The sequence below is a fragment of the Vanessa atalanta genome, chromosome 14 (assembly GCF_905147765.1).
Source record: "Vanessa atalanta chromosome 14, ilVanAtal1.2, whole genome shotgun sequence".
In the NCBI taxonomy this organism is placed as follows: Eukaryota; Metazoa; Arthropoda; class Insecta; order Lepidoptera; family Nymphalidae; genus Vanessa; species Vanessa atalanta.
Genome location: NC_061884.1, coordinates 6,593,367 through 6,620,558, shown reverse-complemented (window position 1 = coordinate 6,620,558; position 27,192 = coordinate 6,593,367). Strand labels below are relative to the sequence as shown.

At 30.3% G+C, this 27,192-nt stretch overlaps 1 protein-coding gene across 1 annotated transcript in view; it reads left to right on the top strand.

Moving 5' to 3' along the window:
* Positions 1–27,192, top strand: part of LOC125068759 (semaphorin-2A) — a 173,630-nt gene that overhangs the window by 18,006 nt on the left and 128,432 nt on the right. The window contains exon 2 of the mRNA XM_047678063.1: positions 23,870–24,010. Coding sequence (XP_047534019.1) covers positions 23,902–24,010 — 109 coding nt within the window. The 5' untranslated portion in view covers positions 23,870–23,901. The remainder of the gene's footprint in view (positions 1–23,869; positions 24,011–27,192) is intronic.

The window sequence follows — 27,192 nt, the reverse complement described above, 5'->3', positions numbered from 1 at the left end:
TTAAAAGTTGTATTGTATTTCGTGTAGTTTTTTAATACCTTATTATTGTAAAAGACGTTTAAAACAACACAATTGTTTTTCGCTAATATTTATACTTAAAAGATCGTATATCTACCTTTCAGTTTCAAAATAAATGTATGTTTATTTTGAAACTAACCAATAGGACAAAATTATTTAATATGTATATTTTCATTAAAGCTTACTTTTATTGCTATTGTAATTTTCCTGAATAACTAACATATTTTATTTTTTTTAAATCACATTACCCGTCCATGTTTCAATTTTTTCAAGAAATATATATTGGAATTTATTGGCATTTATTTGGAATGTCTTAATTTAATAACATTTTGTATGTACTAAACTTTTTTCTTGAGATACATTAGCAACTGGACACCTTCGCTTATCTGTATTACAATTATACAGTCCAGGCTCAGCCAAGAATGGGATCTAAGATGTTATACCCCTCGTGCTTGCAATAACACTAGCTCGCATTGCCTTCAAACTGGACTGAGCAATACAGAGTACTAATGTTTGGCGCTAGAATACTGATGAGTGGCTGGAAGCCGTCCAGACGGTCCCGCAAAAAGTGATATACCTTACTCAATCTAAAAGCTAATATATTTTTTATAATGTAGAATTAAATATTAAAAAAAAAACTTTATATAAATTTATTGTCATTTAAATACTTAAAATATTTAATGACTTATTTTTAGTGTTGTGGTTTCGAGCTAGTAAAACAAGACAAATCATTGAATAATGTGCTAAATTATTCAATGATTTAAACTTCTAAATTATTACATGCGTCAAAAGATATGTGTGTATGAGAAATCAATAACATAAGTGAGGAAGAATTTCAAAATTTAAAATTTTTGCTTACCCTCCGAATCTACAGCTGTATAAAACCTCAAGTCGAGGCTATACTTGGATTTTCTGTTGAATTCTTGTTAGAAGCCTGGAAAAAGTCGGCAGTACTTCACTCTCTTGCCTCGAACAGCACGTAAAACTTATCTCTCTCCGCTCATGTCAGATTGCCTTCCGATTAAAAATACTATTAGAGTCTAGTGCATTCTTAGAGTACACAGGTGCACCTGTGCATATACTCTACTAATATATTTTTATCTCTTAATATCGTTGTCAATCGTAAAAAAAAATATTTTTTTAAAATAATTTAATAAAACACAACAATACTGGGTACTGCTGTTTGGCGATAGAATATCTGATGAGCGGGTTGTACCTACCTGGACGGGCTTGCACAGAGGCCTACAACTAAGAAATTCATAAAATAAGATTTAAATGTGAATTACATACTTTCAATTGGAGCTTCAATCGAATTTCACCTGAAACCTTCAATCACGAAAATATCTTCAAATTAAAATGGAACCAAATGGGAATAAAATGTACAAATTGGTTCATAAATGACATAAATGAGTTATGAGGGAACAAAAATTTTAAAAAAGCTTTCAACCGAATTGATAACCTCCTTCTTTTTTTGAAGCCGGTTAAATGATCGTATCTGGGAACCTGCATTATAAGTTAAAATAAACATTACTAGAGATTACATATACTTAACTACAACGTCAGGTTTTATTTTTTCATCAAGATTGGGTACACATCTCGTTGTAATGGCGTAACTTCTAATAAGAAAACTTGTAATAGACCGTTTGAAGTCGGATCCCAGGAATGATATCGGACTAATGTACTCAAAACGATGGCTCAGTAATAATAACCCCTAATCAAACTTATCGTGTGCAAAATACTAGCAGAATTATACAATTAAACAAGGGGATTCATTTTCACACGTAGGCGATATTTGGGTAGGTTACGTTACAATCACAGTATTATAGTAAAATGTTTATTAAATATTTCTCCTAAAGTATTTATATCCTATTTTACACGACTTCCCAAAAAAGGAGTGCAATGCTTTAAGGGTTAATGTAGACTTCAGGTTCATTTATGTACCTATGTCAGTTAATTTTTCCATAACTTTTAAATGCCTGAACAGAATTATTTGTATCGTATCGTAAGAATCCCTACATCATCCCGAGTGACTATAAAGTTATCAATTGTTACAAAAGTTCAACAATTCACCAATTACATATTTATTGAATTAGTTTTGGGACGCTAAGTTTATAGGGAGAATACGTAAAAGTTTAAATTAGACACGATAATATCGAAAAATAGTCGTCATAACTTTTAGTGTCGCTGATAGTTTATCATTTCTTAAAATTGATCTGTCCCGGTTTTAACTTAAGACCGGGACAGATCTAAGCTTGGTTAAACAGTTTTTATTCATCGCTGAATTTATTATTTATATTAAAACATATTTATATTATACATTATTTTTATACATGTGTGTGTGTGTGTGTTAAAAATATTTTAAACATTTTTTTTAAGTAAAAGACAAATTAAATAAATTTTAAAGTTTGAATTGCTTTTTTCTTTCTAGTAAATTTTAGTTTAAAATAATGCTATAAATCGGGTACAATTTTAACACTGGATGAAAACGCAACATCTCTAATACTTTAACGACCTGCCATTAGAATAATCTTCACATTACTAATAGTTATTTTAATATCGAGTTCCATTTAATACTCACGTATTATGAAGAAGATATTTCGCTAATGAAATCAAACAGCTATTTTTACTAGGGTTATACTTCAATGTGCCAAATCTTTAACGTTCACTGAACTTAAGCTGATCATATATTTTTGTGTAATCAACCCTTCAAACAAGGAAATAGAAACACGGATTAAAGCTCTTTGGTAGTATATCAAGCGAGTGGTCACTCAGTCGAGCCTACGCAGAACCAAATCATCATGAATGAACATTCTAGGAACGTTACGATATGATTCTGAAATAGAAGGCTATTCCTGTTCCGTATTTACAAATCTCTAATAGCAGAGACAACAAAATAAACCCGTTTATGTAAATAAGTAACACGACCCATAGCATTGCAACTCAGTTATCAGCTCCGCCCACTGATGGAAATTCTTGTTTGCGTTATCTCAATTAAGTCTACGTTATGTTTGCGTTACCGCTTCCGAAAACAGTACTTTGAAAATTTTGTTTTTACCATAATGAACAACAAATCCAAACACGTTAACCATTATATTAAATCAACGCGATAAATTCAACTGATGAGTTTCCGATTTTAATTAATTTTATATTTGTGGCATAATTATTAATTAACAATACAGTAGTGATATTTAATTGTGCGGTTTTAATTGATATGACCTTACGCTTATTTACATACGTATAATTTTCATTTATTGTTTATGTTAATGTATGTATGTATAGCAGTTAATTCTCTTAATTAAAATATTTTGACAAACTTGATTTTGTTGAATCGTTAATTACTGATTTATTGTATGGACCTTTTGTAATTGAAAACAAATTATTTGATGTATTTTTAACAATCGTATGCGTTAGATATATTTTTTCATATTTCAAGTGCTATAGCACTTGAAACAAAAAACCAGTTGTAATACTTTATGTGACTATCAGAGACACTTATAGTCAAACGTACAACTTTTCATATAAATATTCTACGTAATGTCCAGCGACTATCGAGCTTGTAAACTCATAGTAGCGGCACAGTTGTCAGTTCGCAGGCGAGATGACAACCCGAGCTGAGTTAATTGAAATCAAACAAAGATTAGACACGATTGCGGTCGGATCATAGTGCATCGAACTTATCTCTCTTGTCGGCTTTTATTTTTATTTCAATTTCCGAGAATTTCTTCATTGAAATGAGAAAATCGAAAAGTGTATGTATGGCTTAATAAATTACAATTAATTAACTAAAGCTTTTAAAAATGACCCTTTAAATATGTTTTAGAAACTAGCCTTAAACTTTAAAAAACAAATACATATATTATTTTATGTTATTATATAAAATACAATGTTCGGGTATTAGCTGTATCCAAATATATACAAGGTATAATTCACTATTTGCTAAGAATATTCAACAACGTTTTCAGTTCCAACTGTGATCGTATCATGTCGTAGACATCGCTATCAAAGGGTCCGTTAATTGAAATCAAATTAATTTTATCGTCTAGATCACAATGCATATAAAATCTTACTTTGTTTTCAAACTTGGAAAAGCACTCAGCACTACTTCATTACTTTTCTACAACGCTAATTTTAAATAAATATATTAAAAATTTAAGAATAGTGAACATACCCATTTTAAAATTTAGTACATGTGTCGGCATTACTGAACATAACTAAAAGAGTCCTTGACTTAAATTATAGTATTCAAAAAATAATGTAATTATAAAATCTAGAAAGTATATTTATAGTAAAAGAAAAAAAAAGCTGTGGAATCGATTTTTTTTCGAACAATTGTTGCTTTTAGAGATTAATTTATTATTCAAAGTACAAAAAAAAAACAAGTTATAGGAGACTAGAGAGTTAATCTGCCTATATGTATATACTTGTATAAAAGCAAAATACCACTCACTGATTAATCATAAAATCTCAGAAACTATAACACCCACAAACTTGAAATTTGGTAGATTCCTTATACATCCTTAGACATCCGCTAAGATTTTACGAAACCCTTAATGGTGTAAAACAGGGGTAGGAGGTTGTGATTTATAAATTTCGCACGGGTAAAAACATAAGGAACTAGCGAAGTGTTACAAGTTTTTTCAAGGAATTGTTTATATTTAAATGTTTACCTTTTAATATTATGTTCGATTGTTCTGACTCTAAGGCTGTGTAGATACCGTTAAGCTTTTATTAGTGTTAATTAGCATTTTTTTTTAAATAAAAATAATAAATAAATACTTCTTACTTCGTAACGGTTATAACACTTATGTCATAAGATATATCCTAATTTTTTTTTTATTAAAATAATGACATATTCCAAAAACAATGAAAAACCATCATAGCCTATTCCAAATAAAGAAGGCGTAACAATAAACAAATCTAATTTACATACTCTCACTCTCTCACTATACTCTAATTTTTTTGAATTTTAATACATACAGATAGAACCTTGATAAATATTTGTTGACAGGGCTTCGTGGTTTGGTACCACCGATTCATCAGATACACAGTAAGCTGCAGTATACATTATAGTGGTATTCCGCCTAGTAGAGTGAGCCAGTGTAAGCAAAGGCACAAGAGACATAACATCTTAACTCCCAAGATTGGTGTAGTATTGGCGATGTAAGATTTTTTTTAAATATTTCTTACATGGCCATTGTCTACGGGCTAGTAGTGATCATTTATGCTGTTTATTCTCTTATTCTCTGATAATTACTGGTTTATTGTATGTACCTTTTATAATTGGTAACGAATTATCATTGTTTTGCTCATCTCGTTTTGTTTTGCGTAAGCCTATTTAAATGTGGAATTTCACCAGTTTAATTAATTATTGCTTCAACGGGTGTTTTCGTTTATGATGTGATAATGAACTATTCAAGCACATTTTGCTCCGCGCACATATTAAAAAAAGGACCAAGGAAATCTGAGACTCCATGAATCATTATGCAAATATGATTGCCAATAGATTCTTGATTATATGAATATGCTCCACAACGAACAACATAGTCTGGTCAACACATAATGCGTAATGTTACAATTGTCAGAATCCTGAATATAAAAGGATAACAAGAGAAGGCGCCTAATTATATTCAGAGATTATTGTAATGTTTCTTATGACGAGTCTATCTCGACGTGCAAATATGACAATTACTTAAAGTCGATTTATTCCTTGTCAATGAAAAATAAATTTGTATGAAAGCTTTCTTGCTTAATTTAGCAATCTCCATGGCAAAACCTAATATATTTGGCATATATTTTGTTCGAACTCGAAGTTGGTCAATATTTTTTATATATTTATACGTTTGTCTTTCTCGTCGACCAAGTATTCATAGAGTTTTTATTTTGCCAGCATGCAATGGAAATGGGCCGACTATTTTATTTTAATAACTTGCTTTTATATCTGATTGTGTGTATTATTGTCTGTTCGGTACAGATTTGGCAATCGATTTAAACTAACTTTCCCATGAAACTTCACACAAGATAAAAAAATACAGCAGCAATAGTAAATTAAATTAAATTAAAAAAAAAACACGTTTTTCTTCTAGGCCACAAACACTTTTATAAACTCGAAATAAAATCTGAAAATTAGTAATAGATATGTTTTTAAAGCAAAATACTTCTATTGCAATTTAGGCATGAATAGTTCACCTGTTACTCAACTGGCAACATTGTTGCGCAGCAAACGACACGAAGTGTTTGATTTTTCTTAACACCCTTATATTTTTTATAAAATTACAAATTCACGTTGAACACTTCAACATGCTGAGCTAGAAATAAGACTTGTCGTAAATTAATTAAATAAGAAACAAGGTATAATTAAACATTACTTTACGCCAAATAACGTTATATTATAAATTAAAATGAGTTAAGCATAACCAATTACAGTGTACCCTCACAATACTTCCAGCGATTTTCGTCCCTTTACGATTATTTTCATTCGTTACAAGCCGAAATTTAATATCAGTACGTGCAGTCGAGTCATTAAGTGGAATTAAAACAAAATAAATTCACTTTCTCCATAAGTTAAAAGCGGGTTTCGAGAAATATTATTTTATTATTTCTGCCAATTAAATACGATTGAAGTGTGTGTCCGCGTGTTACTAAAATTCGTGCAGAAATTACAAAATCGCAAATGTATGTATGCGTTGTGTACATCCACTACACATACTTGAACATGCTTTTTAAATGTACCTTTTATATTTTACATGTATTAATATTCATGATGATTAAACCAATCAATAAAAGCCTGTACAAACTTTTATTTCTATAAGCTGCAACTGAATTTATTACGAAGTCGTAACTCAAATAAGTGAATTCGCTTTTATGTAGGAAAAACTTAGGAAACTCTGAAATTGGTTGAAACCGAACAATGGATCTTCGACAATGCCGGTCACGTTTTGTCGCCTTAAAAATACGACGCTTAAATCTATAAAGTACTCCCGAGTATTACTATTCCTTTTAAGCAGTTCCTTTGAGCACAATATTATAATATTAAATATTTCTCCTACACATTTTCAAAAGTATATTGATTGCAATCACCTCGAAAAAAATTAGATCTATCAGATATGCAAAAAGTGTTTTGGTTTAAATTAACTAACTCATTTTTTTGTTTTATATTTATACTTTTGAAATTGGAATAAAATTATTTTTTATTTCTTAAATAAAGAAACCTGCGAAAATCTCTTTAGTTTAATATTAATATTATCTTTCCTGTACTAAATCATTTACTACACACCCCATTTTTTCACTTATTTTTTTGCATTCTATGATTCAAGTTGAACCTACGGTGGCACCAATAGTAATCTATGGAATGGAGGGGATGGAGTTGGAATAGATTATCTTACTTAGTATAATATTTAATAGGAACTCTTAAAAAGTATCTATATCACTAATGGGCTAAGACTTCCTATTTGAGGAGACGTTTCGGATCTTATTCCGTTATTAACGTCATTTGGTTATGAGTAATCATTTAACGATCATGTCGATTCTAAAATAGCTGCAATAATAGGAAAAATCTAACATCACACTGTGATGGAGTTCATGACTAAGCAAGGAAAATCCGTTCAAGGTATAATGAGTGAAATGGAACCCGTTAATGGAACTAACTAGTAAAACCATGATATTGAAGTAACCGTCTATTCAAACAAGACTCGACTGAATTGACACCTGTCATGTAACACCGATTGAGACCATGTCGTTGAACAATTCTTATAAGAATTCTGGTTTTAAGACAAAAATAAGAAAATCATAAAAATTATGTATGTCATAAAATATCTCGCTATGAAAAGCATACCTACTTTTGTAAATTCAAAAAAATATTTTTTGGCAATTAAATTTCATGTTTTCAAAAATGTGATAAATATTGTAAAATATAGTGAAAACGTCGAATGAAAGTTTTGCAGTTCCTACGGACAATGATAAATGATCGTTAGGTGGCAATCCCTATAAAATAATAAAACTTAATTTCAGAAAGAATCAACAAGATCAATTATTGGTCTATTAGTTTACTTCATATGTTTGCGAATTAATTATTTTGTACTCCGTAAAACTTACATTTCAAAAATACTTAGAATCAATAATTTAGTATATTGTCCGCATAAAAATTTTTCATATATATTATTTTTATTTAATTTTTTTTGTTTATAGTACGAAGACGAACATGATGTCGATTTTATTTTCTTAAATTAATAAAAAAATAGCGTTACATACTAATAATAGAAATTAGACAAAAGTGTAAAATCGCTTCGTATTATATGAATATGCTCTATTAACACTATACCTCTGACGAAGTTTCTATACCTTATATAATCTATAACATTTCTCAATAGTATCTATCAATCGCAAAAATATTTTTATAAATCACGCTGGTTTATTCTGAGATCAACTCGTTCAAACGAACACACAATTAAAACTCATTTGTAATATTAGTATATTTATAACTTATAATATTAGAGTTACGAATTATTTTTATCTGCTTGTAAAGTCGAGACAAGTTTTTAGTTAGTCAGCAATAAAGACTAAAATTTAAACTTTACAATTGTTCTAAAGTATTAATGTCTAAACAAGGTACAAGCCCTTCCATTCTACCGTAATTTAACAAAGAAGTTAGTTACGTTCTTTGAGAGAAAATGTTAAAATATTGTTTTCATATTTTAAATAAACAATTGGTTTTAAATCAAATTTGTATTTTTTTTTTAAATAAATAAGAAAGGGTTCTTTTTTTATATTTATTTTAAAGCGTTAAAGTGATTTATGATAGTTGGTTCAAACACGCAAAAACACAATTAAGATGTAACGAATGAAAGTTTAACTGAACACTTATTTTATGTTAAAAAAAACTTTGTAGTTGTTTGTTTTTCATGAACAATATTTATCACATTTCCAGCAAAAAAAAACCATTTTTTTTAAGTAACATTTATAGACATTACTCAAATGAGATCCTATTTACCGTGACTCTGACTTCATAGGAGAGTTCAGGGGCCAGCTTAAAAAATCTTACTGAATTTTACTCTATTTGTTAGGGCTTTATGTAACTTAATTTAGATCGGTACGTCCTACTTAACATATATTCTACCGACACGCAGCAATACTTAGGATTATGTTCTGGGTTGAAGGGTGTGCGAGCCAGTGTAACTAAAGACACAGGAGCACAAGACATTTTGGTATCCGAGTTTGGAGGCGCATTGCCGATGTAAGTAATGGTTCTTACAGCGCTAATTTATATGTATGGTGGACTTATACCTAATAATATGAAAAAAAAAATATTTTACTTTTCATGTGTCTACATACTTTTATTACCAGGCAGTAAGTAACATGATCTAATTTTTAGCATCAGCTGCGATTTATTCGTGATAGATGTTAAGAGTTCTCAAATACCAACACAATCGGCGCTCTATGCGCGGATTCAAAAATGGAAATGAAAATATTCTTTATTCAAATAAAACTCAATAAATAGCAAAGTACTTTGGCATCGTCATATTATAGTAACGAATTAAATGTTAAGCTAACACCGGTTAGGGCAGCAAATTCATAAACAAAAAAAAAAAAAAACATCTATAAAATTAACATAAAAATATATTTGATCTGTATGCATATTCAAAATTCGACACATGGTCGTATATAAATAAACTTAAAAAAGCAGTCTCGACCACAAAATCTTGTGACATTACATTGATTAAATATGACTATTTTCAGTATTAAAATCATGAGTAATAAGGTTTTATAACATTGTCCTATTGAAGCATTCCCTTCATTATCGACACTAATTTATTAGACAGTGGTTTGAAAAACGGAATCATAAGCCCTAGAGACCTAACCAAATGGATGCATCCTGAATGTGTGGATCCGAAGCCATTAGTATGATAACACTACGTCCGTGCAACTTATTAAAGCAACCTTGCGGCTCTTTCAATAATGTGGTCTATGGGGATACAAACGAACGGGCATAACAAACGAATGAGTTTTCTAGAAAATTATAATCAAGTAACTATTCCCTTTAAAAAACATTATTTAATTGCACTTTCCTTCTGGTTTTCATAACATAAACAGAGACAAAAAGTCACGAGTTATTCCATTATCAGACAAATATTATGGATTACCTAGTTCTAGACTAGAGTGTGAGCCAATATAATTAGAGTCACACAGGAATATAAAGTAAAATAACAGCTTGAACATTTCACATTTAAGCCTTCTCCTCCTCCTTTTTGAGCTTACACACGCTGCTTATCCTACTACATGTGTATCCTCCAACCTGATTTCTTATTATTCTTGTATACTTCCTCACAATGTAATAAAGTACAATTTGAGTAATAGAAGCTTAGTTATGAGTAACTGTAAGATTAGCTTTGGACAAATTTGCATTGATTTGCCAAACAGTTTTTTTTTTATTCATTATAAATTAATCGCAATATATTTATTATTATTATTTAAAATGCATATATAACCAATTATTTTGGAAATAACACGACTTCTGGATGAAGTAAAAACAGCACAAAAGAAAAATAAATTGAAATAAACAATTAAAAATATAGTAATCGTTGTAACGATATGCAGTACTAAAGTGCTTTTATGCAAATCAAATCGAATCAAAATGTTTTATTCAAGTACTTTTAACAAGTTCGTTTGAACCGTCAGACGCAACCATGATTCCGATGTAAACCTATTGAGAAAAACCGGCTAGCGTCTCATTAGTTACCGCCCGTACATTAGTTCTGATACAAGCTCTTAGTAATAATTCCAATTCATATATAACATTTTAATGGCCCACTAAATTAATCCCTTGAAATGATTATTTAAAAAATAAAAAGTAAATTTAAAAATCTATGAAAGAATTTTAAATACATTATTTAGTAGTTTTAAAAATTAAAACACCATTGTTCTTGCCTCCATTACATAAATACGAAACCATGCCCGAAAATCCGAGTAATCTCATTAATCATCTTTGAAATTCAATACATTGACACGCTGGCGGCCATTACGGAATTCCGTGGATTTTATGATGTTTCAATTTCTATAGACATGGGCGGGAATTATTGGAATAACAACGCTTAGGCATTCGGATATGCAGACGACCGTCGGTATGCGATTCTATTGATTGCTTGTTCAGCTTCGTTTATTCACAGAGAGATTATGGTTTCGGTTATTTGATTCGGATAAACGTCCACGATAACAGTTTCTAAACTGTTTTCAACATTATATAACAACACGTCAAAACAATTAAACTATACCTTTACTAACATTTGATTTGTTTGTCTACCTAATTTAAGCAAGCTTTCACTAATCAGACTGACAATGTACTTTTACATAATTGAGAATCAACATCCTTATTATTGGTACGACTGTGTCTAAAACGCTCTTATTGGGCTATAAAAGTATAGAATTAAAATATCTTTTTATTATTTATCTGTTTAATTAATAGAGTAATTTATAATATATTCCGTTAGTGAAAATTGTCTTTTAATTTAAAACATGTTTGAAAGAACGTATAAGGGAAAAAAGACACGGGACGTGCGGTAAGATGTATTACCAATAGATAAACTGACTGGATACGAGCGAAGAGATCGTTCACACGATACTGATTCCTTCTATTTTTATATTAAAAAATCTCGCTATAAAATCTTAATTATATCGTACGTGATCCGTGATATGTGATACGTATCGTATCGTATAATCAATACGTGATGTTTTACATGGTATATTTAAAGTGACCTAGAAATTACCTCGAACGCCGTTCCAATACAACATAAGAAATCACTCTATAACGTAGAATTATACAGATAACTAAATTACTAGATGCTTTGTATTATGAATATATTTATACATCCATCCATTTAACTATTTAATTTGATTTCCCTTAATTATTTTATTTTGATTATGAAAAGGTGAACCTTTTTAACACAGAACTGCGAGGCATCGAAAAAAATCTGCACCCGTACGTAGTTGACGTATTTAAAACACGTACGAAACGATTTGCTTCCTCGTTTCTGATACGCACCGCCAAGGTCTGGAATACCGTCTCGACCTCCTTATAACCCACCACCTACCTATAAGTCAAGAGTGAATAACCTTCTAGGCAGGTGCGCTTCAACTTAGACTGTATCATCACTTTCCATCAGGATTGATAAATTTCAAGCGCTAGATTAGATAATTTAAAGAAAAAATTTACACTGTATATTGACGAAAGAAAATGACAGAATTAATTATTTAGGTGAAACTCTTATAAGTAATGAGTATATAAAACCGTATAAATATTATTTATTAACCCGACCCGCCCCGGCTTCGCACGGGTACAATACTGATACTAAATATCAGTATCAGTATTTTAAGGTGTACAATACTGTATTACGTTATTTTGATCTATCTCGTAGAGTTCAGCCAGCGTTTTCAATTTAAGCGCAAAAAATGTGGTTATTTACAACATCACATTAGGAACCTCTAAAATTATCAGTGTTTTTCTACTACACTATGCACGTATACATATAAACCTTCCTCTTGAATAACTCTATTAAAAAAAACCGCATCAAAATACGTTGCGTAGTTTTATAGATCTAAACATACATAGGGACAGACAGACAGCGGAAAGCAACTTTACTTTTTACTATGTAGTGATTAATTATTAATGTTGCGAAAACTTCGAATAACTTTGCGTGTTTCTTGTACACCTATGTTAAGATTTTTTCTTGTCTTACGAGCATATCAGTGGAATTTTTATATATAGGGTATCGTATAACCTGCAGTAAAAACGAAATCATATTACAAAACTACAAAATTTTAATAGTAATAATAATAAAGTCACGTTTTAACGTAAATGTATAACATTCATATGACAAATAAAACATACTCTTACATTCATAAAAGTCATAAAGACATAGATTGATGGCATTCGAATGTGTATCTCGGCATTTTTCAACCAACCTTATTTCACACTACTCGCACAAGACGGTGTACCTCATCAGATTTCTCAAGAGCGTGGCGAAAAATATCCTCTGAAACAATAGGCTTAAGCAAAATATCATATTCGGAATAAAAATATATTTACTTTTTTAATATACATGAGATATTAAGTCGGTGAACAGATGTGCTTACTAGACACCTTTTTGTTAGAATCATCACCGTTACAACTTTTATTTTATCATATTAATAAAATATCTGTAACATATTTACCTAATTCATAAATATATCGATAGGCCTGTATCTCATAATAACTAAAAGTAAAAAAGTAATATGTTACATAAGGTTAGGCGAATGTTCCTTATTCGACTAACCTTATGTTAAACACAATTTTGAATCGAAGTTTTATAGATAAAATTGAATGTAAAGCTATCACTGTTTTGATATGAAGACCGAGAAGAACTATCAAGAAATATCGTCTTCACACATTTATTGAAATTAAATTTATAAATCCTGTATGAAAATTAGGAACATGAACTCCACGCCTTTATATCATCTGCCTACTAGAACGTTAAATTAAAACTTGCAACTTCAATAGTGTAAGTTTAAAGCGGGTAAAACTGCAAAGCGCTTTATATAGTAATATTATATTATATTAAAACCTTCGAAACGACCTGTATCTTCTGTTTAGGTTTTAATTTTAATAGTTTAGTTTTTCAATTAAGTATTACGAAAAAAAAACATCTCATCTTTTATAAGTATAGACAGAAATATTTCTGTTTTGCCTATTAAACCTTATCAGTTTTTTTTTCACACAAGACTTAATTTATTAATAAACAAAGTAAAAAATATCTGCAAAATATTGTCGTTGAAATTGATACCTTACCCTAAGAAGGATTTATTGACTTAGCTTAGTAGGAAACTTTCTGTTATAAGATTATCCTTTTTCGTATTTACACAAATCAAGATTGACACAGGCTCAGTATATTAATAACTGTACATTTTTTATAACTCATAGATGTTTGTATGTAAAAATTACAAGAGCCATACCATAAATACATACATACATACATACATGCATATACGCACATATATGAGTTGTACTTGAACTTATATCCACATACATGTGTCTTTACATGAGTTATTGTCAAAAAAGTAACAGGTCTTTAGTTATAATCGCTCCGTATTTACAACCCTGTCTTAATACAATGAATACTTGATATTACAAAAAAAAAAAAGATTTTAATCATAGTTAAATTAAAGGTAAATTCAATTTAAAAGTTAAATGAAAAAAAAAAAAACATTGTACGGACCGAAGTGGACTATAATTACTTAATTACATATACATGAACCAAAATCGTTACTAGTTGAATCCTTTAATCACTTACATTTTACCACAATCTGTGTTTTTATTTAATTATTTTGAAAAGATTTAACCAACAAATGTTCCATACTTTGTAACTAAATATGTTTTTTTTTTTTTTAATATATTATCTCCGATTTATATAATAAAAACTACGTTAAGCTGCTTTTTCACCTTTCGATAAACTTTATAAAGTTTCCTTAACAAACGACCGGGGTTATCCCGAAAGTGTGAAAACGTGTAAAAAGTGTGGTCTCTGAAAGGGGAATCTCGCATGACAGACGCTGCCGCAGGCTTTACCTGTTACCCTTACAGGGGTCGGAATTAGGCCATCAGTCTGAAAAATCGATGCATACCTTCTAGATTCTCAAACATGAACCGAATACCAAATGAATATATATTTTTTTAAATTCGATTTTTTCATGTTCATATGCATACATATGAGAAAAACTTAAGTTCTTTCAATATAATGTAAAATTATTAAAATATTTAATTATTATATATACCTTAATATTACTGATATTCATTTAGATATTTTCGGTGAGATTTTTTAGGTGCAAAGTCAAAAATTCGTTTTCCAACTAATGTGGCTTGTAGGCACCGCCACTTTGACGATTAAAAATTTAAATAGTTCAGAAAATTCTCGAACATTATTCACAATTTAAATTCTTCCTATAAGTATGGCTTATAGTTTTAGAATTTTCTCATAATATAACGGTAGTCTGTCGTTCAGGTCACATAACCGGTGTCTCCATATTTCATACTTGAAAGGGGAATGTCTGGCATGCGACGGCTGCACGTTAAGTGTTGGTCAGCGTCAGGCATTTCTGACTAGCTTCATTATTATTTCACCATGCAAACCTATAGGAATTGATGGGCCCGAGCTCCCTATGAGTAATCGAATAAACGTTTACGTGCAACTAAGTTTAACGATTCGACAAATAAAGACTCGTTTACAATTTATAAGACGTCGAAGAATCGCTCGTATAAAAGAAAATGTTCATAAAATTCGATAATATATACCTGGAGAGTCATGAACGTGAACTACGTTAAATTAAATTGTGACGCGACACTACAATTAATATTCACACATGCTGGCTTCTATTGTTGAGTTTTTTTTACAGAAGTGAGAAAAAGGAAGGCTCTGTTGTTCAAAGGTGCGAACCGAGTCTCGTATTACCAATAGACAAAACGGTCCAACAGCAAAAACAACCGCGGATAGCGACTCATATGTAAATCTAAACCAGCAAGCTATTTTGAATTTTATATCACAGCTCCAGGATTCAATTTCCCAAGAGAAACAAGAGAGATTGGTCGTATTACATTCAACAAATATACTTCATCCTTGAAGACCCAGAATAGACAAAAGTCACCCCGCTGTGGTCGGAGTTTCATTTAATAATGGACTTTATTATAGTGCAGGAAGATTGCTGTTTAAACTTCATTACGTTTTGACTTCCATTGGAAAATGTCATCGTTACAGAAATAGGCGTAAGTGAACGCGTCAAAGTGTAAAATGAGGGTTATAGCGCCGTGTCAGTGAAAGTCATTAGGAATGGAATGGATGAAAATTGCGTGCATATTTACCTCTCTAAGTTAATATGAACGACGTAATAAAATTTAAATCAATATTTTTTGCCTTCAATGTTGGGCATAAATCCATAGGTTATTCAATTCGTACTCTAGTTTCGAATTGTTTTTATATCATGAAATATATGGTAGTTTATGATTCAATCGTGTTCATGTTACTTTGCAGCAGTATTTGCATTTATAGTGCATTGTTAGTAAAAACCGCATCAAAATTAGCAACATGTTTGAAGAAAAACCTGCATTCTACATGTGTATCGTAGGTAAAATCAGAGGGAACAATGGTTTAGGATTGTCTATGCGGTGAACACTTCCCGCCACTTTTCTTACTTTATGGATTAAAACGTCGTCGTCTGAGAGTTACTAGACTGACACCGTACTACTGTCAGAAAATAACGGACGACCAAAAAAAAAAATAACACTTAAACGTAATGTAAGTATTTATGATACTATATATTAATATTGTTGGCTCGTTAATAAAATAATAGAGGTGCAAGAATTTCATTACAAAATATTTGTATAAATAGGAATATTTTGTTTAACTTAACGTAAAACAATAGACATGGAAATTTCCATTAATTGATTTTAATTTTTTGAATATTAAAACGCCATAAAATAGTCATTATTTTAATATACAGATAATCAAAAATACTTAAATGTATGTGTAAAAATTTACTTTCAACGCATTCAATAATACAATATTGGCAGTTTAAGGTTTAATAGAGACTTAATATTAACACAATATATTGTTTTGTCGTCCGTACTTGATAACCAGCTCATTAAAAGGTAGAGGAGTTGCTTATCTTCATACATGTACTTGCAGGTTTTCTACACAGTTGTGCGTGCTTACTACAACTAAACTTTAATACGAGATTTCTGTCAACCTTTTTTTTGTTGAAACTTTATAATTTTCTTTAGACAATACATGTCTATTAAATCTTATTTAATTATTATGAAAAATTAAATAATATTTATGATGATAATGAGAATATCTATTGGGAATAGTGTATGTTTTTTTATTCGATAGTATATAGAGTATTGTAATTTAAATTAAAACATAATAGCTGTGAGGCCGAAATAATAGTATAACTTAACAGACTCATAAGCTAAATTAAAAAAAAGACACGACTTAAATGTAAAACTATATATTTCTAAATAGCGCTGACATATATAAACACAATAAAGCCACGAACACGCAGCGTGTTTAAAAAAGGCATAAGTACCCATATTTTTTATTTATCTAAAATATATTAAAATACCTAATTGATTTTAATTAAAAATTTATTGACTTTTGATTATAACCTAAAATTTAAAAGCCCTGCTTTAAGCTTTTACATATTTTGAAGCATAGAGTTGGAAAAGCATTTGATATACTATTTCCACATTATAACGACATTTCAATGATTGTATTATATTCCTTACTTTGCTCTGTGTGTAGATGAAGTCACTTTGATGGCAGCGCCAGGCTCAAACGATTTCTTTGTACAAAGGGCTACGTCCAATACACTTGTGTTTCTAAAATGCACCTCTGGTAATGCATTTTTTAATAATAAATTTCTCAATTTTTTAGGATTTTTAGTAGTAAACCTTGTAATAATTAAATTTACCAATGATTTTTTTATTAAATTCCTTGATAAATAATTTAAATCAATGGTGTTATATTAAGTAAACTAAGAAAAATTCCGTATAATTTTCACGAAACAACAAAAAGCACTTGTCACATACACGTCGTGCACTTCAATTACGTACAAATAATTTAATTTAATCTTTAATTTTTTTCTACTTTGTTTCCATCTTTAGAGTAAAACATAAATATTTATACGTATTATTTTTAAACAAGTATTAAAACCTCTTTTAGAAAAAAGGTGCTAAGCATATTTTTTAACCACGAAGACCTTGTTGTTTGTTATTAGCAAAGTATAATATTCCTTTTCAATTATACAATTGCTTTGAAATTTTCTAAGTAATTTAGTATTATATAAAGTATAAAAGAATTTTTTCTTAAAGCAGAAAGTGAACTTATATAAAAAAGGAAATAAAAATGAAAAAAGCTAGTTAAGAAAGAAACGCTTCGGTCGCTCACTTAAGCTGTTGGTTTTCAATTAGATTATTTTATTAAAATAAGTTCTTTCTTAAAATATATAACAAAAATAGATGTAATATTTTAATTATTTTCAAACGTTTCTTATCCTTCAAATAAAACAGGACTCTGAAACAATTAAAAATCGTTTGTAACCAAGGACATATAATAACAGTGTAAACTGTTCAAATAATTCTACGTTCGAATATCGCAATAATACTAATCTGTAGGAAAGGGATATGAAATTTTAATATCCGACGTCGGTTTGACATAAAATGATAACATCACTTAAGGACAATATCTGTATAAAACGGTAGAATTTAACTACCGTCTTGATTATCTCCTTAGTCGTTCTCACAATACAGCGTCTAAGACAATGTCCTGTTCATAAAATGCTGTATAGGCTCTCGGGACGGCGCCATTAAAATAAGACATAGCCGAGAGAGTATTGTCCTGTACCTTATTCCCGACCGTCTATAATTTTGATAATAGGCTAGAAAATATTCCTTTGTCTCAAACAGACTATCAGTCGTAAGCTCCGGTTCGATTATTTTCAAAGAAATCCGCTTTTTGCTTTCTCCGAGTCTCGTTTACTGTTATTGCGTCAATAAGCAGACAGCTTCTGGTTCTTATAGCAGGCTGTTAGTTTCATTAGTATTGTATAAATCCGTATTGTGAAATTGATTCTTTTGATTTGATAATTGGCTTCAATTAAATGGGCGCTTCACGAAATTACATTCGACTTATGGCTATAATTCTCAGGTGATTACAATGTAACGCATTGCGGAGCCCCCAGCTCTCTTAAACTATTGTTAATGACCCGACGAGGGCATAATTGCGTTTTTTTCACACCCTGCTAATAGCCATTCCACTAATTTCGCAGGTTACCGGTGGAAAGTTTTAATTTAAAAATAAAATATTTTTACGTAGTTTTAGTAGTAGTAATTTTTCACTTAGGACGTGAAAATTATGCGGCTTATAATATTATTTCAGAATTTTCTTAACTTAACACCAGTTACGGTTAGTAAATTGATTATAAATATAATTATAGTAAGTTTTCAAACAATGTAATTATTTAGATTTACATAATGTAACAGAATATCAATAAGACGTCGCTTCTAAATATCTTGTTAATTAATTAAACTAATTTGCGTTTTACTTTTAGTCAACAATCGACGTCGACTGAAAGACTTTCAAAGGTCGTCGATTTCGCAAAATACATCATTTCAAAGGTTATTGCTTATAAGTGTAAAAAAAATACTTTGCATTAAAATAACTTGTTTGATATTAAATGTCATTTTATAATATAAGCCAAGAATTCAAAATATAAAAATTCAATTACAGTTTAGCGTTTCTATTATTATACGTTTATATATTCAGGATAAATAAAATGTTTTTAAATAAAGTGTTTTTATATATATTTATTATTGTATCTGTATAAGATATAATTTATTTTATAAAGTTAGCTGGCAAATAAATCTTCGGTTGGTCTACAGCGGTAAACTTATAACAGATGTACAAAAACTGTATATTAAAGATTTGAAGGTCTGTAAGAGGACAAAAAAAAACAGTAACAGCCTGTAAATTTCACACTATTGGTCAAAGGCCTCCTCTCCTTTTGAAGAGAAGGTTTGGAGCATATTCCATCACGCTGCTCCAATACTGGTTGGTGGATACAAATGTGGCAGAATTTCGTTGAAATTAGACACATGCAGGTTTCGTCACGATGTTTTCCTTTACCGCCGAACACAAGATGAATTATAAATATAAATTAAGCACATGAAAATTCAGTGGTGCTTACCTGGGTTTGGAAGCCACAATCATCGGTTACACGCGTCTAACCCAGTGGTTAGCCCAGTGGCTATCTTACCGAAATTTAAAACTTCATTACCAGTTTCCGTTGCCATTTTAACGATATCTTTCGTTCAATTTACTTGTTACACAACAACATTTTAAATACGATCCTTACATAAATATTACCATCTACAATTTACAGTTTGAACAAATATTTCCAAATATATATTATATAATTTTTCAAAGGGATGGTTATAAACCAATATTCATATAACACAAAATGTGTTGTTAGCAACAGTAGGTAAAAATTTTTAACAACACTCGTATCTCAAAATGACAATATCTTAATTTAATAAGAAACAAGGAACTGACCTAAAATATCTAAGTAGCGAAATCTAGTTTGGAATTCTGGGCTAGTATAAAAAATGTAAACAAAACTTGCGTGTAAACTAAATAAATAAATATTAATCAAATATATTGAAGTGAAATTTTATCTTAATATAGAAAAATAATATTAAAAATCTGATCATGCAGTGCACTACCAAGCCGATTCTTTATAAAGGAATCCAGCTTTTAGTTTTGAAAGTTACGATTGCGGTATCCATCTGCGTTCTATAAACTTATATTATGTTCTTTCCCAACCTACTAACTTTTTCGATAACCATAACGAACAAAAAGTGTTTGGCGTTGTCTATTGCGTGAGTCCTAACAGCAAAAGGCAACTTTTGAAGTTCAAACTAATCTTGGTAAACTTTTAGAAGAGGCTACTAGGCAAATAACTTCAGGGTAAATATGGGTCGTAAGTATTGTAAGTAAACTATGGAAGGTTCTTGGCGTTTTTATTTCATAGCAATCTTTTAGGTGTGACCAAAATACAGTCCAATCAGCATCAGCATCGAATCTTCAATCTTTTTGAAAGTTCAATTTGTATTCAAAATAATATTATTAGTGAATACTGTTACTGTGTATCAGAATATATATATCTGACATAACTACTAGGATTGAATGATGACTGGATTGATTTCGTTAAGAATTTATCAAGTTGTATGTTTTTTTAATGCTTGTTCGTCTAGAATCAATATAACGAATCAATTTAAATGTACTTGTATTTCTCTACATAGTATAAAACAAAGTAGTTTTTCGTCTGTACTTTAGCTCTTTTAAATTACGCAAAGGATAAAATTGTTTTTATTTTTTTTCTTCTATGTAAAGATTTGATATAGAAATACATTCAGGTTACGATTACGAGCTAGTATTGATTAAAACTCTATCCAGACAAAAATAACCAGTTTGTATACATTAATTTAAGAACTAAATACCATACTCATATAAATCATAAATTGACTAGAATATATTTGCTTTATAATAAAAATTACACGTAAGCAATGTTAAGTAAGAACTAATAGCAAATAATTGATTACTAAAAATATCCTATAGCGACCAAATCACTCTCGTAAAAAACTTTTATTCTACGATTAAGCAAACACTTTGTTGAAATCAGTGGCTATACAAATACTATTTGTCCTCTTTGCGACTTTTATATGTTTTTAATGACAACATCGTGATTTTAATTTTGTATAAATAAAACTAAATTTACGCTAGGTCTCCCAAGCTCTGAATGAAAAAATATATCAAAAACCAGGCAAAGAAGCATTCATTTTGTGAACGACATTAAAGTTTATAGAATATCGCAAAAAGTTATAAAAGTATAGGTAGGCCCGAAGCCATTCGCTAGCAGTTTATTAAGCCGAGCCAACAAATAGTGAAATTTAAATAAAGAAGCTGCGCTAGGATCAATTACGTTTTAAAAGACGGCAGCCCTTTTATAATATTTTTAGAGCTTTTCATTAAAAATTTTCTTCAAAGGGAAGGGAGCTTGTCTCATTATTGCATAGGATTTGAGAAACTGCGACGAACGACGAAATTCAGGTGCGGTCTACCTAAAGTGAATTTTGAGTGTATTTTATAATTTTAATTAATTTTGATTAGCAAGGCTTGCAAGATAATATTCTATTCAGTTTCTTGTATCCTATAGCACAATAAGATGAGTTAAGCCACTCAGTTAAGAATTTGCAATAGTCTGTCTTAAACTGCATTGATAATAACAAAATTATTTTTGTGTTTTTTTTTCTACACTATCACCAACGTGGAAATCCCCGTTTGTGATAAGTGATTCTTATTTGAAATCTTTGAATTGATCGGATTTATTTTTATTTTTATTTGTTTCGATTGATTAGGTTTCAGGTAGATGAAAAGTTTTGTATTAAGCTGCAATATTAGAAATATTAAAATTTGTATGTATAAAATCTATCTAAATTCCTGTTTGATATTTTAATCAGACATGAAACACGTTTGCTGTAATTAGAACGCCTACTTTTCCTCTTAAGATGAAGACGGTATAATTTTAGAGAACCCGGAAACAAATTTTCTCGAGGCACTGAGGCTACTTTCGTGTATTTTTGAATTCGCTCCTAACAACATTTATAGTAATAGTTATTTACATTGAAAACTTACATAAATATTTTTTAAAAAATTAATCCAATCATAACCGCGAGAATTGGTGAACAACATTTCTCCGTTGAATCGCAATGCCAATTATCTGGAAGAAAATGAAACAGACACCAGTGGGGGTAACAATATGAGGTGCTATATTATTTAGAAAAGGTTTTCCGCTATTACTCTAAAGCCCTTGGATCGTTGTTTCAGCTACAAACGGCACAAAGATACAATATGTAATTATATACGAATACATTTTTTACTCTTTAGTGTTTTCCTTATATTGTTCTTTCGTTGCAGCTCTGGCATATAACTATTATTTTCTGGCATAAAACAAGACGAATGTATTAAGCGTTCCACAAGAATACCATCCTCAGGAATCCAGAATCAGTCTATCAAGTGTTTTCCATCATCAGAACTAATTCAAAGGGCTTCATAAGAATGAGAACGTCAATAGTAACAAGAGAAAGTAAATAATAGTTATTCATCAAGCTTTAAATATGATTACGTTTATTTGTATGTATAAAATACACAAAGAACTAAAATTATACCACTTTATCGGGAAACAAGAATATAATTTATTATAAACCATTTTTTTTTATTCTGACAACCAAATATTTCATATGGTAAAATTCATACTTGAGCTTGGATTTTAAAAGGTTCTCAAAGAGTGAAGAGGGGACAAGACAATAAGGGTAAAATGACTACGTAAAATCGGACCGTCGGACAAACGAGTGATCCAATAGGGGCTACTTTTTGCTTTCAAAGACTAAAAATGCAGATTTCTCCATCACTCTCGTCGTGAGAAAGGCTGGCTCAAAGGATTGAACGTAATTATTAGCGCCTAAATGTCCATGTGATTATTCGACGACGAGAATTCTGATGATTGCATCGCTACAAGCCATATGAAATTCTTGAACTGTTACTAACACGTAATGTAAATATATATGTACACATTATATCTATATATAAAAAAATTATAGATAAATGACCGCACAGTAGACACTGTAATTCAAGTGACTTTAAATTTAGAGGTGACATTGGTTTTGTAAAGTTAAGATGAGCACTAAGACGTCGTCCCAGAAAAAACCAGTTATCACTATGATCGTAACTTTTGAAGTCTTAATTTATAAATATCAAAGGAAGTCATGAATTTTCAGGGAAATATTCCTAATCGAATTTATGCAAATTCCTTTGCCCAGAATAAACTCATTTCACCTTAAAAACTTTCTGAAAAAAGAAATCAAGTTTGGAAATATATTTTTTTGGACGCTTTATTTGCCAAATTTTATAATATTGAAAAGAAACGAACGGATTTGCGAAGTTGAACTTTTTCAGTTATTATTCATAAATGCAAATCCGAAAATTTTGGATACAGTTATTCTCAAGTAAAGGATTAATTGGAAATTAAAGATATAAATTGCTTTTTATCTTTTTAATATGTCCGTATTCGTCACGACAGCTGTCCCTTTTTAAAGAATCCTTATTTATTCTTAACAATGGCATTTTTTTATGAATAACTAAACATTTAATATTACTTATTGGTAACAGTTTATCAATAAGTATGAATATATTAGCTACAATATTATTATGTTTTGTTTCAGATTTTGCGATGCGAAGACGTAGATAATCATCGATGATGGATGAAGTAACGCAACCTATACGAAGTATGGCTTTGCTATGGATCCTCTCAGGCCTCGTGGCAGTGGACGCAGTCAAAGTCGTCATAGAGCCATTGCCTAAAGGTATGGTACAAATTTAAATATTTTAATGATACCCATGATTTCTGAAATGTATCTAATATAATTAGGCTTTACGTTAAAAGTATTATAGAAAAATTGTAAATTAAACGGAAACATAGGTAATACAGAAGTTGATCCTAACTAACTTTACAAAAAAAAGTAACTTTTAGACCTGTCGCTCACAGCAAGGTAAACAAAATCGGGCGTCCGCTCCTAATTTACTTTTTTCGACTTGAAGCACGCTGAACGGTCCCCCGAACTTCCTCCCTCTGATGCAAGACTTCGTTTTAGTTTCGTTTAATTTCCTATCTCTCTTGTCGTAGCGTTTATTACGGACGCGCACCCACACCGACGTTCTTTTGTTCAGGCATCACCACTAATAACCATACCAAAATAATTTTTATTCGCGTCTCCTCATCTATTTTCGGACGCTTTATTGTATTCGCATTAATTTCGCAGTTCGCAGCTGCAAGTAACGCAAATTTCTAAGGAGTTTTTATCTGCCGCCAATGTTCTTTCTTTTGAAAGTGAGAGCTCCTATTAATATTAATTAAAAGTTTGAATAATTGAATGGATTTGGAATTGTTCTCGTTGTTGGGCTTCCCTGGGAATGAGTCGCGGCAATAATTAAAACTTGAGAGGGAAATGGGTTCGAGTCCATTATTTAATATCTGTTTAAAACAGTTTTGTCAACTTTCGTCTGTGTTTTCGTAGAATGCTAATAAAGTATGATACTTATAAGGAAAAACGTAAAGGCCATGCATATCTAAATGAGTAAAATTTATATAACTTGTGATGTCAGTCACGAACTTAAAACAGATGCAATTAAGAGCTCATCGTCGGCATACTAATGAACGAATTATTTTATTGCTATGAAAATGTCATCATGAACATCATTAATAGAATTATTTTTTCAAATTATTTAAGCGTAGTATTTTTTTTAAACTTTAATTTAGGAATAGTTCAAAGGTACATTCAGATAACCAAGAAACCCCCTATGTGAATGTATTAGTAGCACACAAGTACAACAAAACCGACATGTACTAGTGACCTTTAGGTTAATGCTTGATTTATGGCTTCAGATCACGTGGTTATGGTATCGCGATTGAAGAGTAAATAACTAAAAATGACATCAAGCTTGCTTTGACTTATTAAAGTGAAAGTATTTTAGATATTTTATATTGTTGAGGTGCTGGGATTATTGCGATAATTGAATGTCCTTTTGTAAAGATACAACATGGTAATATGCGTTGTCATCTTTGTCAATGCGTAGCAACCATGAAATATCAGATCTTATGAGACTCGTGCTTGTAAAAGTACTGAAAGTAACTTTTTTGGTATAGCTTGTAAAACTACAGATTCCAAAGATTGTGTTCAAATTATGGGATGAAGTGTCTCACTCACTTTAGCAATTTTTTTTTGTCGTGTATTAAGCGATACATGACAGAAATGTTTGCAAAGACATAGTGATTTTTAAATTTTTACCTTGTGGACTTACTAGCTTTTTTATTACAGACACTTAGTTTTGTATGTATTGTTGTTATCATTTTTGTTTTTTTTTTCTTTTATTTTCCTATTCTCAGTCTCTTTAATGTTATATGTGAGAACTGTTATTGGCCTAATAGTTATTAAGTATTTGTTATTTTTGTTTATCAATGGCTGTATGTTCTCCAATTAAATAAATAAACAAATATCTGCCAAAAAATATTAGTAGTATAACCCGGAATTCGAAATTAGTTGTCTTACATTCTTGTATGAGTACTTACTACACAAACAGTGTGGACTATCAAAAGTATTTAATGTTAACCATATACGTTCCATCTGTACGAAAATCCGCAACCGCGCGATTTTTAAGCGGTTCTTTTATTTTTTGCGGTTTTTCCAAACCGATACTTGGGAACCTTCAAAAAAGGAGCCTACACATTTTTTAAAGGCAACGCACCACTTTCCATCACGTGAGCTTCCTGATCGTTTATCATCTATACAAACATAAATACAAGCTGTGCTATTGTATCAATTTTTTATAGGTATGCCTCTTCTACAGACTATGAAGTTCTTTGAAAAAGAGTAATCGTATTACCACTCGTACCTATATACTTAGATGATGTACAGTTTAGCTTAACAAATGGCTTACGTGGGCTTACAAGTATCAGGCATATTATTAGGTATACCTTAAGTTTTAATAATACCAGTACAAAAACTGACAAAAGTAAAATAAATATTTTTAGTGTTAAGTAATTAAATAAATGTTGTATATGAACATATAACTTCTATTGCTTTCTACTAAATAAGTTTCACAAAAATAAATAACTCCAGTTTAAAAAAATTATATACATTTAACTATGTATAAACAAATGCATTATTCATGACTTTAATAGCCGCTGTATTCTATGAAAATTAAAAGCGAAAATTGTATACTACTTTTTATATTAAATTAAGTAGATAGATTGAACTTGAACCCGATTCTAAGATCTAGATTTTAAATTTTATTCAAAAATAATTTTTATTTAATATACGATAAAATATCCAACTGAATTTTGTAAAAAAGCCTGTCCTAGTTTAGTAATAAATAGGATCACTTTTCGCAACTGCATTCAAAGCAGATATATCACCAAAACGAATGGTAGGAATTGCCACATGAACTTGTTCCACACATCAACATGCCTGGCGAATAGGGCAGTAGATCTACTGGTGCCAATTAAAAGTATAGATGGTAACATGTTGGCGACAAATGGTGTGCACTCATACGTTGGACATTGGCGACCGTTATTCGCCAGCCACATCCAATAGTGTATAACGAAATTCGTTTTAAAACAACTTATGTATTACTACAGTATGTATAACGACTTAATTGTAAATAACTTATTACCTTTTACGATTTATTTGTTTATTTTACGACGCTTTGTGTTTCTCAAAACTCTTAACATAATAGAAATACAGATAGTTTTAGACAATTTTATTTCGACCTTAAAAATTTACTTTTATAACGCCCGAAAAAAAAACCACGTCGACGAATCTCGATAGATCAATTCTGTTCAACACTAGTCAAAATATTGCAGTAATATTTGTGCATCTATAAAATAGATAAAAAAAAACTAAATATTATTGCAAAAAAATCTTAACATGCTAAGCATGAAATATGTGTAGGAAATTTTAAATTCTTTTACAAACACGCAGTGGAGGAA